This window comes from Grampus griseus (assembly GCF_964374135.1).
Source record: "Grampus griseus genome assembly, chromosome: 1".
Lineage (NCBI taxonomy): Eukaryota > Metazoa > Chordata > Mammalia > Artiodactyla > Delphinidae > Grampus > Grampus griseus.
Window position 1 is genome coordinate 58,564,017 of NC_139017.1, and position 16,177 is coordinate 58,580,193.

General features: G+C 44.1%; 1 protein-coding gene across 2 annotated transcripts in view; it reads right to left on the reverse strand.

Moving 5' to 3' along the window:
• The window catches only part of ASTN1 (astrotactin 1), a gene marked incomplete at its 5' end in the record, with an annotated part of 320,320 nt that overhangs the window by 24,331 nt on the left and 279,812 nt on the right, over positions 1-16,177 (reverse strand). For both annotated transcript variants that reach the window (XM_082675767.1, XM_082675766.1), the window contains 3 exons: positions 55-206; positions 3,779-3,912; positions 13,456-13,724. In XM_082675767.1, coding sequence (XP_082531893.1) covers positions 55-206; positions 3,779-3,912; positions 13,456-13,724 — 555 coding nt within the window. The remainder of the gene's footprint in view (positions 1-54; positions 207-3,778; positions 3,913-13,455; positions 13,725-16,177) is intronic.

Below are 16,177 nucleotides of genomic sequence, written 5' to 3' on the forward strand. Positions count from 1 at the left end.
CTTTTCTTTTTGCCACCTGGATCAAGATGAGCCTGTGAAGCGGGAGATGCTCACCTGTCTCCACCTTGGAGTGGTCCATCCTGTCAGTGACCTTTTCTTGACGGATGAGGTAATCTACAATCTGCACCCCGATTGGAGGCTCTGAGTGTTCCCATTCCAGGACCACGAGGGTGCTGCTGGGCTCATGAACCGTGGAGAGTCTGAGCCTGAGTGCAGACAGCAAGAAACATGAAATGGGGGCCCAGCCCCAATACCACTACTGGTCACCTTCTCAATTATTATTATAGCGTAAACTCTTTTTTCTAACCTTTCTTAACCAACCACTAGGATGATTTCTTTGAGGGTGTGTCTCCTTCACTGTAAAATAAAGGTTCTTGAAGATCCTTAAAGTCTATATATTGTTCATCTAAGTGCCTGTCACAAATTGGGAACTCAACATATATTTGTAAATAAGTAAATAAGCAGGTGAGTCAAAGATGAATGGATGCCTGCATTTTACAGGGTTAGTGGATGGGGCCTTTGGAGTAGCACTTTACAGGGCTTGAAAATGTAATTTCTGGGTTTGCTCTTGAAAAATAAGAAAATGTGCCTATAATGCTCATACCAAGGCCCACTAAAGGTGATGTCTGGGAGAGCTCTGCATTAAGAAGGACAGTCAGCTCAGCTTCGAGAACATTACAGGATTGCCCTGCTGGCGGAACCCTGGCTTCCCCTCTTGCTACGGGTATTAACGTGCGCTCAGTTTGCAGGTAATGCTCATAGGGGGCTCTACTGGGCCAGAGAAAGTTGGACACATGTCAAGGTCTCCTCAGGGCGTTGTCCTATGTCTGCACACTCAGGTTCTGATTTCAGTTTCTGTCTTTACTCTTGGGTTTCTATGAATATCCTGATTCCAGACTCTACAGTCTTTCCTTGCTTTTCCCAATTCATTGTCTCCTTGTGTCATGTAAATTGTCCATTTTGACCACTCTGCCATCTCATAACTCTTTATTCTTGTAGAGACTCAATGAACACTATTGTAGAGACTCAAACACTATTAACATTCATTGGCACGGATCTTCTAATGATCCAGGAGGTTTCAACTCTCTGCCTTGTTCTGACATCATGTGTGTGTGTTAGGTTTCCCGCTTGCTTCTTGTCCCGTTTCTTCCTAGACCACTGGCTTTAGGGAGTTTTCCCTGTTTGTCTCACGCCAGCCTCCCTCCCTTACATGAGTCTCTGCCATTCATTCCCAACCTTCGCTCCCATATCTCATGACCACCCATAATCCTGGTGCTCTAGCCTCCACTCAGCTCACCAGATGTGTCACTGGTCTCAAGGATCCCCAGGCAAGGTACTGTGGATGGATCCCATCAAAGCAATGCTCAACTTCAATTCAACGAATATTTATTAAGCACCCACTACTTATAAGAACGTGCTCGGTGCTGAAGAGGCACTGGTGCAAAAGCCAACTCCAGCCCCTTCTTTTATGGAGTGGTCACTAGACCAACATACAAATTATGCATGGGATTGTAATAATGTGTGATAAGAACTTTAACAAGACATCATGGGAAGCTGTGGGAGCAACAGTAAGGAATTCAACTGGTGGGAAAATAACACAAACCACATGCTCTTTAGTGGCTTACTATGAAGGAGTGCATAGTTTGCATATGACATTAAAGATGGAACGGACCCAAAACAGTGCAGATATTCATTAATTAGAATCACATGCAGAGGGCTATTTTGAAGAAAAAAGCATTAGGGAGCTTAAGTAAGTAACTAAGCCTTACTGAGAACTCAGATTCCATGAAAACATGGACTGAGGCTGGCCTCTACTGAGAAATAGGAGTGTGTATGATTTAAACAGGCTTGTGTAAAACTAGAGTGCATTCCTATATCCAACTACCGATAAAAATTCAAGAAATTACGGTTTGCTGCTGGAAGAAGTGATTAAAGTTGACAAGAAAAGTGAAGTCCTTTGTAGATGTTCCTGTTTATGGAAATTTAGCCCAATTAGATCTCTTTTGCTATGACACTTAGTAAATGCAGATTTTGAAATGAAATCAGCCCCAGGACACCAATGGCTAGATCTGGCATCTACCCGATTTAGTGTTGTGTGTCAAAGGTAGCTCTCTTAGCTGGTGAATCAGTCTAGAAGCACCATCTTCTAGAGTTCCCTTTCTGCCAAAAGAAAGACCTTTCACTAATAATGAGCTTGACTCTCTTTTGAGCTGAGAGATCTAAGTCATGGCTGTGAAGAGCAAGAAGCCAATGGCTGGCGTGTCTAAAATGGCCCACATAGAGAAGGCCTGTAGACAAAAAAGAAGACATTGGCTTGTGATGACCCTGTACCACTGTGCTCTCCTCTTTCTCAATGTTCTTCCTGCTCAGTCCTGGTCCTTTAAGGCCCACCCACACTTTCACGGAACAGACCAGATAGCAGTATGCACACAGACCAGCCTCTCGCTTGCTGGTTTCCTACTGCCATTTGGCTCCTGCTTACTCAGCCCTCCAGTCGCTGAGTCAGGATCCTCCCTTTGGGCTCTCTTTGCCTTACCAGTCCAGGCCCCTCCAGCTCGTCCCACCATCCCTCTTTATTAGACACAACATTTCTGTGCTTCACGCCCATGGCAGATGCCACATTCGAGGCCAACAGGGTTTCCTGCCCTTTACATGAGTTCAGCCAGTTCTGTTCAGCCTTCCTCTGAGTGTATGAAAACTGGACATGTTCATTTTCAGCCATCTTTGCAGCCCTCTGTACTTTGTTCACCCCTCAAATGCAGATGCCCCTTAATGCACATCCCTGACCCTCTGCTCTTCCCAGATGACAGTCATTCTGGAGCATCCTTTCTCATAGCTGCGGTTCCATTTCTCATTTCTTTGGGGCTGAGTTCAATCTTCTTATCTCGAGTGTTTACTTTGTTGTAGGGCCCCAGATCATCTTTCCTCATGACCGCTGACTATCTCTACAGGACTGCCCCACTATAATTCTCAGGCAGGTCCAAAGGGAACCAACCTCGTCCTCGAGCCTGCTTATCCTGGGATGCTTCTTTTCTCAGCTGTAGCCTATTCATCGTCCCAGCCACTGAGGTCGTAAGTCTTAAGTCCATTCTCCACTTTTCCTTCCTTCTCACTCCCACAGTCAATCAGTCACCAAACCCTGCTGGTTCTACCCAAAGTCATCTCTGAGTTGTATCCTCTGTGTATTATACTATTACGGTTAAGATCACGGTCTCTTACCTGTGGCCCTGCTTCCTGCTCTATGACCGTGGAAAAACTATTCAGTCCATCTGAATCCATTTCCCTGTCTATTAAAGGGGGTGGTGGTGGTGATAACAGTACCTAACTGCTTCACACTGTGCCCGACACCCAGTAAGTGTGTTGCTGTCCTGGGTCTTATTACTGACCTCTATCTTCCTCCACGGCAACATTACATTTACCCCTCTTTTCTTCTAGCCATGCTGTCCTGCTTTCTCCACCTTTGGGGAGAAATTCAAGTGCTATGTCCTTTATGAAGCCTTCACTATTCTTCAGATTCAGACTTGACTGTTCCCTTTTCACACTGTCTTTAAATGTCTCATATAACTCTTATCCTACCATTTCTGCTACCGTTAAATTGGTTCACTTGCCTCCTTAGAAGACTGAAAGCACCCCTAAGGCAGGTACTGCACCATATTTTTCTTTCTGTTCCCCAGTACCCAGCAGATGGCTTGGAAAAGAGTAGACACTCTTTAACATATGTTTGCAGAATAATGGCGAGGCACACAAGCAAGAGAAAGGCCGAGAAAGGGAATCGTACACGGGCTGTGGGAGAGGCGCACAGGCAGGGAGTCCATCAGTTCCGAAAGCAGTGGGGTCACATCGACACCAGTCCTCGATGACATCTCCGGTCCCGGAGCACCAGAGGGAGCTCATGGTGGCCTCCAGCAAGAGCTGCAAGAGAGGGCAGAGAAAAGAGTAAGCATCAGGGAGCCAGGGCTGGGTCCCCAGAGTAATGAGACAGAGCATCAGGACTCTGCTTGGCCCTAAATAACTCCAGTCAGCAGCCTGTAGCACCACGTCTCCATTTACTTCTACCCCAGAAGAGTGTTTCTGGGGAGCCTGGACCCTGTAGGACCCCGTAGGGTGTCTCTGTCTCATTAGCATAATAGTTCATCCCTGTGGTTGAGGGCTGTCATCTTGGAATCAAGTCTGATTCCACCTCGCATCTCCCTCCCTCCCATTCCGCACCATCATTCCACACCTAGGGCTCTAGAGACATGAACTCTTCCCCATATGCTCAGCAGGGCCAGTCTTGACCACTCTCCCCCAGGCCAGAGGCACTCAGCCTTTTCTCAGATGCCTCTCCCAGCATCCTTCTCTGAACTCTTCACCCTGCCCCAGTATTTCCTCTGCATTCCTTCAGCAGGCTTTGTATCTCACTTACAATATTTATGCAGTTCTGCTTTGGGTTGTGATTATGCATTAGACCTCTCTTTCCTCGTAGAAGGTAGAAACCACGTGACACACAGGCTAAGAGCTGTGCTCTGGGGCAGTCCCTCTAGGTGAGAACTCCAGCTCTGCCAACCACTGCCATGTGACCTTGGGCAAATTACATAAACTCAGGCTCCTCAATGGTAAAGTGGGACAAAAACAGCACTTTCCTTATAAGGATGTTGTGACAATTAGATGAAATAAACACATGCCAAAGGGCATGGCATAGTGCCTATGCTATGCACACATTATTTGTATATAAATAGTACATGTTGGCCATCAATAAATAACAGCAATTGTTATTGTCTTTGAATGACAGGGTTGCGTCTTGTGTGGAAGCTTGTTAATAACATAGAACCTAGAGTAATTCTCTACATACAGTGGTTTCACAGCAGATATTCACTATTCAATTAAAGGACAACAAGATAAAATTAGATCACTGAGGGAAGAGAACTTATGAGAGGGGCAAGTCCCTGGTGAGGAACTGGGTCCTGACAGGCACTGAGCCCTGTGTGAGGCCCTGCTGCCTCAACCCCAGCCCAGGGTGGGGGAGAGCCTGAGACAGCCGCAGGGCAAGCTCAGGGCTTTCTCTCCAGGTCAACTCAACCTCTGCAGCCTCTGCTTTTCCTCTGATTCTCTTCCCTCTGTTTCATCCTCACCACACCCACACATAATGGATAAATTAGAGAAATGAAACAGCTATCCTGGAAAGTTCTAGGCCAAACAATTAAAAGAAAGAAAAAAAGAGAAGACGATAAGAAAAAGAAGAGACAATCCTACAAAAATCAACATGTCCAAAGCCAGTATCCTATGTCCCATCCATCCCAGGTTAGAAGAGATGACATAAAGTCCATACTGAGCCCCCCTCCTTGGATTGGGAGCCTCAAGGGAGCAGGGATTCTCTGTTATCACTAGGATTTGCGTAGAGCTTTAGAGTTTACAAAGCCCTTAATTTATTTTTTTCCCTATTTTTTTTAAACATCTTTATTGGAGTATAATTGCTTTACAATGGTGTGTTAGTTTCTGCTGGATAACAAAGTGAATCAGCTATACGTATACATATATCCCCATATCTCCTCCCTCTTGCATCTCCCTCCCACCCTCCCTATCCCACCCCTCTAGGTGGTCACAAAGCACGGAGCTGATCTCCCTGTGCTATGTGGCAGCTTCCCACTAGCTATCTATTTTACATTTGGTAGTGTATATATGTCCATGCCACTCTCTCACTTCGTCCTAGCTTACCCTTCCCCCTCCCCATGTCCTCAAGTCCATTCTCTACATCTGCATCTTTATTCCTCTCCTGCCCCTAGGTTCATCAGAAACAATTTTTATTTTAGATTCCATATATATGTGTTAGCATACAGTATTTGTTTTTCTCTTTCTGACTTACTTCACTCTGTATGACAGACAAACTCTAGGTCCATCCACCTCACTACAAATAACTCAATTTCATTTCTTTTTATGGCTGAATAATATTCCACTGTATATATGTGCCACATCTTCTTTATCCATTCATATGTTGATGGACACTTAGGTTGCTTCCATGTCTTGGCTATTGTAAATAGAGCTGCAATGAACGCTGTGGTACATGACTCTTTTTGAATTATGGCTTTCTCAGGGTATATGCCCAGTAGTGGGATTGCTGGGTCATATGGTAGTTCTATTTGTAGTTTTTTAAGGAATCTCCATACTGTTCTCCATAGTGGCTGTATCAATTTACATTCCCACCAGCAGTGCAGGAGGGTTCCCTTTTCTCCACACCCTCTCCAGCATTTATTGTTTGTAGATTTTTTTATGATGGTCATTCTGACTGGTGTGAGATGATACCTCATCAGAGTTTTGATTTGCATTTCTCTAATAATTAGTGATGTTGAGCATCCTTTCATGTGTTTATTGGCAATCTGTATATCTTCTGTGGAGAAATGTCTATTTAGGTCATCTGCCCATTTTTGGATTGGGTTGTTTGTTATTTTGTTATTGAGCTGCATGAGCTGCTTATAAATTGTGGAGATTAATCCTTTGTCAGTTGCTTCATTTGCAAATATTTTCTCCCATTCTGAGGGTTATCTTTTTGTCTCATATATGGCTTCCTTTGCTGTGTAAAAGCTTTTAAGTTTCATTAGGTCCCATTTGTTTATTTTTGTTATTATTTCCATTTCTCTAGGAGGTGGGTCAAAAAGGATCTTGCTGTGATGTATGTCATAGAGTGTTCTGCCTATGTTTTCCTCTAAGAGTTTTATAGTGTCTGACCTTACATTTAGGTCTTTAATCCATTTTGAGTTTATTTTTGTGTATGGTGTTAGGGAGTGTTCTAATTTCATTCTTTTTCATGTAGCTGTCCAGTTTTCCCAGCACCATTTATTGAAGAGGCTGTCTTTTCTCCATTGTATACTCTTGCCTCTTTTATCAAAGATAAGGTGACCATATGTATGTGGGTTTACCTAGGGCTTTCTATCCTGTTGCATTGATCTATATTTCTGTTTTTGTGCCAGTACCATACTGTCTTGATTACTGTAGCTTTGTAGTATAGTCTGAAGTCAGGGAGCCTGATTCCTCCAGCTCCATTTTTCTTTCTCAAGATTGCTTTGGCTATTCGGGTCTTTTGTGTTTCCATACAAATTGTGAAATTTTTTGTTCTAGTTCTATGAAAAATGCCACTGGTAGTTTGATAGGGAATGCACTGAATCTGCAGATTGCTTTGGGTAGTATAGTCATTTTCACAATGTTGATTCTTCCAATCCAAGAACATGGTATATCTCTCCATCTGTTTGTATCATCTTTAATTTCCATCATCAGTGTCTTATAGTTTTCTGCATATAGGTCTTTTGTCAAAGGAGAAGTAACAACTGACATTGCAGAAATACAAAGGCTCAGGAGAGATTACTACAAGCAACTATATGCCAATAAAAATGGACAACCTGGACGAAATGGACAAATTCTTAGAAAAGCACAACTTCCCAAGACTGAACTAGGAAGAAATAGAAAATATAAACAAACCAATCACAAGCACTGAAACTGAAACTGTGATGAAAAATCCTCCAACAAACAAAAGCCCAGGAGCAGACAGATTCACAGGCAAATTCTATCAAACATTTAGAGAAGAGCAAACACCTATCCTTCTCAAACTCTTCCAAAATATAGCAGAGGGAGGAACACTCCCAAAATCATTCTACAAGGCCACCATCACCTTGATACCAAAACCAGACAAAGATGTCACAAAAAAAGAAAACTACAGACCAATATCACTGATGAACACAGATGCAAAAATCCTCAACAAAATACTAGCAAACAGAATCCAACAGCACATTAAAAGTATCATACACCATGACCAAGTGGGGTTTATCCCAGGAAAGCAAGGATTCTTCAATATACACAAATCAATCAATGTGATACACCATATTAACAAACTGAAGGAGAAAAAACATATGATCATCTCAATAGATGCAGAAAAAGCTTTCGACAAAATTCAACATCCATGTATGGTAAAAACTCTCCAGAAAGTAGGCATAGAGGGAACTTACCTCAACATAATAAAGGCCGTATATGACAAACCCACAGCCAACATTGTTCTCAGTGGTGAAAAACTGAATCCATTTCTACTAAGATCAGGACCAAGAAAAGATTGCACACTCTCACCACTATTATTCAACATAGTTTTGGAAGTTTAACCACAGCAATCAGAGAAGAAAAAGAAATGAAAAGAATCCAAATCAGAAAAGAAGAAGTAAAACTGTCACTGTTTGCACATCATATGATACTGTACATAGAGAATCCCAAAGATGTTACCAGAAAACTACTAGAGCTAGTCAATGAATTTGGTAAAGTAGCAGGATATAAAATTAATGCACAGAAATCTCTTGCATTCCTATACACTAATGATGAAAAATCTGAAAGAGAAATTAAGGAAACACTCTCATTTACCATTGCAACAAAAAGAATAAAATACCTAGGCATAAACCTACCTAAGGAGACAAAACCCTTTAAATGCTAACACTTTTGTAAGGGAGCAGACCCTATGGAGCCTTCTGGGGGCAGACCCTTCCCCCATACCTCTGCTTTAGCTCCTCTCTGAAGTGCCTAGATAATAGCATCTGATGCACATTTCCTGAGTTGTTTTACAGATGCGAAACCCCCCCAGCAAATGGAAGATGTTAACTACTTGATGACCATGAGCAAGTAGCTCTCAGGCCTCCTGCAGCCTAAGGACTGATAATGTTAACCCCTGCGACACTGGCCTGTTACCACACCATCAACCAATCAGAGACTGTGCACAAGTTGATCACACACTCTGCAACCCCTCTCCCTCACCTGGGCTTTAAAATCGTTTTCCTGAAAGCCTTTGGGGAGTTTGGGGTTTTAGAGCACAAGTCACCTGTCCTCCTTGTATTGGCACCTTTACGATAAACGCTGCATTTTCCTTCACCACAACCTGGTGTCAGTAGATTGGCTTTACTGTGCGTGGGTGAGCAGACCCGACTTTGGTTTAGTAACACTTTAATTTGAGCTCCATGTTAGACAGTTATCATGATTCACAGTGGAGGACACTTACAGTCCAAAAGGTTAGGTAACTTGCTCACGGTCACAGGTTAGTAAATGGGTAACAGGACGGATTTTACATCTCAGGCTTGATGGAAACACCAAGCTCTCTTGATTAACATAGTATCCACCAGCTCCCAAGATGAATACCAGTTCACAGTAGGTGCTCACTTTATGCTTTACCTGACTAAACCAAATTCAAATCAAAAGGTGTATTTTCTTTAACTAGGAAAACAGACATCCTTTGAGATGAGCAGAATAAAGAAGACATCATGGCTGCTGCCCTACAGTCTTCAATCAACTATTATTGGCTAAGTACCTGTAGGAACGATTTCCTGCCCTAAGCATCAAGGATACAGTGCATAAGATATATATGGCCCCTGCTTGCATTAAGTCTTACAGCTAAATAATAAACAAACAAAAGTTATATAAATAACCAGAACTGTGATAAGGGCTCCAGAAAAGGGTGAAATGGTGGCAGAAGGGACAAGGAGGGGGCCAATTTCACAGAGGAGTTTGGGAAGGCCTCCATGAGCTTGGAGGGATAGGTCAAGAGTAATCTTGGGGAGAGTAAGAGTAAGAGTAAGAGTAAGCTTGGGGAAGTATTCCAGGTAGAAAAACCAATATTAAGAAGACTTTAGCCTGCAAGAAACTTGACTTCTAAAATCAACTGAGAAAAAGTTCATCTTGCTGTAAGAGACAGAGCGGGGGCAGGGGCAAAGAGATGCTAAGAAAGTGAGAGGGTGGCAGGCTGATTACAAAGTCCTTAGGACACCATGTGGGGGTGGGTGTCACATTCTAAGAGCAACAGGAAACCATCAAAGTGTTTCAAACAGGGGAGCAACCCGATCAGATTTTCCTTCCAAAGTTATTGATGACAGTACATATGATGACAAACATTCTAAATGCCGTTTCAGACCATTCGCTGAGAGTTCCTACTCTCTAGATCCTGGGCGAGAGGTAACTGTGTAGGTAGGATGAGGGTACAAGAGAGGAAACGAGAAGGAACGCTTTGGGAAAGGAAGAGAAAGGAAAACTACATTTTTCTTAGTACCTACAATGTGCCAGGCATTCCATAGGAATCCTTGTTTGTTATTAGATTTAATCCTGATTCCAGAAAAGAAATCGAATTTTCCAATTTTTATTATTTTTCTCTAAGGAAAGCAGCTGAACTTTTTTTTAATATATAAATTTATTTATTTTTATTTTTGGCTGCATTGGGTCTTCGTTGCTGCGTGTAGGTTTTCTCTAGTTGTGGCGAGTGGGGGCTACTCTTCCTTGCTGTGCATGGGCTTCTTACCGTGGTGGCTTCTCTTGTTGTGGAGCACAGGCTCTAGGCACACAGGCTTCAGTAGTTGTGGCACACGGGCTCAGTAGTTGTGGCTTGTGGGCTCTAGAGCACAGGTTCAGTAGTTGTGGAGCACAGGCTTAGTTGCTCCGAGGCATGTGGGATCTTCCCGGGCCAGGGCTCAAACCCCATGTCCCCTGCATTGGCAGGTGGATTCTTAACCACTGCGCCACCAGGGAAGTCCAAGGAGCTGAACTTTCAAGCCAAGTTCATCTATCCATTCATTTGTCCATTTATTCATCACTTCGTTCATTCATTCTGCAGAATGCCAACTATGTGTGACCACTGCTGGGCACTGGGATTCCATAGAAGAGAAAGTTTCTCACAGTCTAGAGGAGAGTGAACAACTATATAAACACTAGGATAGTAGGTGATGCATGCTTTAAAAGATGTATGCACATATACAGTGGGAGCTACACGAAGGAACATCGGGTTGGCCTGCGAGTGTAAGGGAGAGTCATGTTTGAGCTGAAACTTGGAAGTAACAGTTAAGAGTTTGCCAGTGGCAGTAATGTGGGAAAAGGCACTTCCGGGAGAAAGAGTTGCAAGTCTGAAGGGCCAGATGCATGGGAGAAAACGCGTTTTGTTTAAGGAGGTACAAGGAGTTAAATTTTGGAGGATAAAGCATAAAGTATAGAGTGGGTACAGACTAACCATGTAAGCGAAGACAAAATCGGAGCGTGAACTGCCCTTGTAATGATGTGCTAAGGACTTTAGATTTATTCAATAGATTCTGCAGAGCCACTGAATTACCTTGCTGCTATATGATCAGAAGTTCATATCAGCCTTAAGACTACTTAGTCAGATGACTCTGACTGGTCTAACAGGGAAACCAGTAAGAAGGTACTGTAACAAGAAGATGGTGGCCTGATATTACAATAGATGACTGAAATAGTTAGGCTGTGACAGGGGGTATAATAAAAAGAGGACGGATTTGAGATATTTGTGGCCCTAGATGATGGATTAGATGTTAGGGACAAGAAAGGTCTAGGAAGCATCCTTGGTCTCCAGTTTGGGCAACTTGGTAGAAAAGAATGCCGTTCACTGAAGTGGAAGCACAAGCAGGTATAGTTTAGGGTGGAAGGTGGTGACTTCAAGTTTGTTGGGTTTGACACACCTGGTTTGTCATATGGTTTGATCTACTTGTTTCTAAATTGCAATCACAGACTAGACTGAAATATGGCATCGGAGATTATTTAGTCCGACAGAAGGAAGACAGTGAGGCCAAGAGGTTGGAAAACTGGCCTGAAGATCTACCAGACAGGTAGGGATAGGAACACAGCGAGTTACTAATGCCAGGACTTAGCTCCCCTCCACTGGTCCTTTGCTTCATCACTCCTCATCTCTATTCCTTCGTAGAAAGGGCACAATTAGAAAGAAAAGCAGAGGAGTGGAGGGAATGGTGGACACAGACAATGTCTAAGGAAGAAGAGAGAAGATATGGTGACTGAACTCCTGCTCAGGCCACCTTTCTGTGTGTTTAGAAATTAAAGGTTCAAAATATGGCCAGATGGGAGGTATCTCTCAACCACTCTCCTAAGACCAGTGCAGGGAGACAGAGAGGGGCTAAATTCTGGCAAGCAGGGGATCCAGAAAGGGGCGATGCTAAAGACAAGACTTCCTTCAGCTTCCTCATTCTGCTGGTACTGGCCTGACAGGAAGCAGGGGCTCCAGGCCCCCCTCTCCCGCCAAGCTCTTCCCTGTCTGCAGCTTCGCATGCCCTGTCCCATAGGATGGTTCTATGCGTGAGCTCCCTGATTCTGCTGCTCCCAGGCAAGTGCACAGGAGCTCCTGGGGTGCTCAGAGAAGCAGCCTTGGGTGCTCACAGAAGACAGAGTGGGACATGTAAGGGGAGCGCTGGGCATTGGATTAAAAGCACTGCAGTTTTGGGGTTTCCATGGTGACACAAACCCCTCCTTCTCATCATCCTTTCAAGCCCACCTCCAGTGGTCTCTTCTCTCCCACTTCTCTTCCCATAGTCACTTCTATCAGAGTGAAGAGAAATTTTCAGGCCAAAGGAACAATTTATCTTTTTTGTTCCTGTGAAAAACCTTATTTTCAAACACTCAATGAAGTATCTGTAGCAGAGGCAGAGAGGAGAGAGAAACACACACACATGCAAAATCCCTCCTGTTGGTTTGAGCATCACCTATGAAACAAACTGTGATGCACCAGGTGTCCCTTGAAAGAGAAAAGAGAAAGCAATTATCACCCCACCTGGAGAGACACACCTCTCAGGCAGGCAAGCAGCTCGCTGCTGTGACTCTACTATATCGTTTCCCCAAAGTGGCTTTACCTAGTCTCAGAAGTCCCCCACCCTGAGCTTTTGTGTTTTCTATTTTTGTCATTGTTGTCATTGTTGTCTGTGTTTTGACCCGCTCTGTTCTTAACGTCCTTGAGAAGATCAGAGAGCTAGGAAATGAGGTAAGTCACTGCCTCTGCTGCATTTATTTAGCTTACCTTTTTGGGTCCATTCATTTCCTGCTAGCACCTTGGGAAAGCAAGGGGCAGAGGAAAAAGAGGAGTGGCTGGGAAATGTCATGACCCAGCTGCATAATATAAGGCAGAAAGATCTGCATGGACGTGGAGTTTTGTTCTTAAGAGTCAGAGTGATGGGCAGAAAACCAACCCCCTCCAGACTAAGGTGGGCAGATCCTTCCCTTGGGGATCTGCACCTAATGTGCTCCTTCTAGCCTAGCTGACCCAGTCCTGGATCAGTTAGGGGAGCTGGCCCACCTGCCGGGCCAACAAGGGGATGGTACTGCTGAGTCCCCGCCCACGACCACCCCCTGAGGCTTTCTGAACAAAGCTTTGGTGACTGTGATTGCTATGCCTCCGTATCTCCCTTCCTCCTTCCAGCCCTCGTTGCTCAAAGACCTGTACAAATGCCAAGCGGTAACTCCTGAGTCATCACCATGGGTGTTGCAGATGCATTGATTTGATTTAATATGCAAAAATGCAAATCTAAGCAAATTAGGTGGCTGGAGTAGTTAAATAAAAAGGCTCACTCTCCGTATTGTAGCGTTGAGCTCAGCTGACCCTGTCGCTCCCTCAGGCCATTTGGAAAGCCCTTTGTTGCTGCTGATGCCACCTTGAACCCCGAGTCCCAGGCCTCTTACCCTCTGCGTCTGGTTGTTGGTGACCAGTTCATAGATGGGGGCTGCTCTGGTCACCTCCAGCAGAACTGGCTCGGCAGGGGTGTCGGGGCTGGATGTCACGTGACACAGGGGGCAGGACGAGGGGCACCGTCCCTTGCTCTGGCACTCCATGCGGACTCCAGCCGCCATGCGCTTGGTGCCAGACTCTGACAAGCTGGCAATGTATTCTGGGAATGTCAGCACCTTGGGGTCTCTTTCCCGCTCCTCTGACTCGTCGGATGGGGAGTTGCCTGGCAGACACAAAATAAAAAGGAACAGTGAGGGAGGTGAAAGAGCAGGGACTTGCATGGCCTCGTGGCCCCTGAGTGCTAGACTCAAGTCCTTGAGAGGTCAGAAAACGACTCTGAGGGGGTAAGAATGTGATGCTGTTATCCCACTCAATGCGGGGAACCCATCCTCCCAGAAACCCACACAGCTGGAAATGACCCTTCCAAACGTGAGACCAGGTTTTCTTCCTTTCTGAGAATCATCGGTGCCACGGATCCTTTCAGACAGATGCTTCTGCTGTATCTGTGCTGGATTTATGGCTGTCGTCAATAATACAAACAATAATAGCAGTGATTATTCTATGAATCATTTTCTTCACCCAAAAATGAAGATATTAATAATACCTACCTCTAGCATTGGTTATAAATAGCCAGCTATTTTTAGAGCACAAAACACAATGGCTAGTGCATGGTGAAGCACCATCATCATAGTTTTAATCATAACTATCAGTAAGATTTATCAAGTCTGTACAGTGAAAGTGCGATCTGTTAAAGATCTCCCTTAACCCCTATAACAACTCTCTGCATGAGTTCTATCATTACACCCATTTTATAGATGAGGAAAGTGAGGCCAAGAGCCTCAAGATCACACAGCTAGTATATAGTGAGATCTGAAATTTAAATCCAGTCTTGTCTGATCCTAAAGCCGTTAAGTCAGAGGGAATAACAGGACTTCTCTGCTTCATTATTAATCAATGTATTAAAGATACAGAATGAAGTTTGACTTTTTCAAAAAGATTTGCACTACAAAGCCTGAAAGATGGGTCCACATTGCCCTTGATTGATGAGTAAAAGGTATTTGGGGAAGCTCTTGCTTTATTTTTGGTGACAAACATTGGAAATGCTTACCAGAAGAGTTCTTCCCTATGGAAGAAAGCATTGCCTGACATTTCTCTTCCAAGCCTTCATAATTTTTCATTTAATTTATTAAGTCTAAAGAAAGATGGAAGTAGAATCTGGTAACAAAAAGCTTTGGGTTCCTTAGGAGATCCCTGGTCCTTTGTGCACAGTTGTATGCCCGAACATGAAACAATTTCAGGGAGATGGCTGGGCTTTTGGAAACAACAGGCAGACACAGAATGTTCCTTCTGGTTCTCAGGCTCATCAAGAGTGCCGAGCTTGAGGGACCAGATCTTTGGGGAAACTCGTTGGAAGGATTTGCAAAGTGGTTCCAGAAGGTAATTGTGAGATATGACTTCACAGCAGAGTTCCCTCTGATGGGGCTCAGGGAGCACTGTTATTCTCCCCTTGTTCGCGATGTAATGTAACACCGTTTGGAAGTGTCCAGGGGCATTTCGGCACTGTTGTTTCCCACATGAGCATCATCACTGTGCAGATGAGACATTTTTACCAGCAGCTCCATTGACACCAGATTCCTTCTGTGTGCAAAGGCAAAGGCTCACTTAGAAACTATAAATATGGAATATAATTTCACACGTGCCTTTTGTTTAATAACAGATCAAAGATTGAGCTCAAGCCCTTGCTAGGTTATAAAAGAACTGCATAACAGCACACACCAAAACCAAGAATGATGGCCTCCAATAGGAAGTCCAGAAGCCCACACCAGCTAGCCCCAGAGTCAACTCCAAGCCACGTGTACATCTTGATTGACATTCAGGCTCATGAAACTCAGTGAACCCCACTGGGAGGGTTCGTAAAGCGGCCACGACCTGGCAGGACTCTCCTCACCCAGCCCCTGGCCAGGCCTCCAATCTTCTTCAACAGGCTGTACAAACTGGGCTGTGATAAGTAGGGGTGGGGTGAGAGCTTTGCAACTATGATGTGATTTCTAGAAAAACAGGCCCTCGTTCATTGAGGAAGTAAATGAAAAAAAAAAATCAGTAAAGGGACCATGCTTCTTTTCAAGAGAAGATTTAAAACATTTCACTGTGCAAGCCTTGCCGGGGAGCTGGAGGGTCTCTTGCTGGCCCTCCTGACCCTCACAAGCATTTCATTATCCATCCACATGTCATCTCAACCTCCTGGGTGAGAAAGTATTCAACAAAGAGGCTGCAAGAAGCATTTCTATGAAATGACCACGAGATGGTGATATCAGCTCTAAAATGACTTCTGTGAGAGGAAAGAAAAGGCGTGATCAATCCGGTGTGGCCACTGTGGTACCACAGAAAATAAACTTACGGAAAAATAACACCTGGCTACTTTAAAAAAAAAAAAAAAAAGTCAAGGTACAATTTCCTTTCAATCAAATAATAAAAATTTGAGTAAAACAAATCCATAAAACTTATCCTAAGGAGAAAAATATAGAGTGAGAGACATAATTGTGAGAGACACAAGGAAGGGAAAATAAAACTCTAAAGGGAAAATAAAAATCCCCCTCCAGAGGCTTCCCTGGTGGTGCAGTGGTTGAGAGTCCGCCTGCTGATGCAGGGGACGCGGGTTCGTACCCCGGTCCGGGA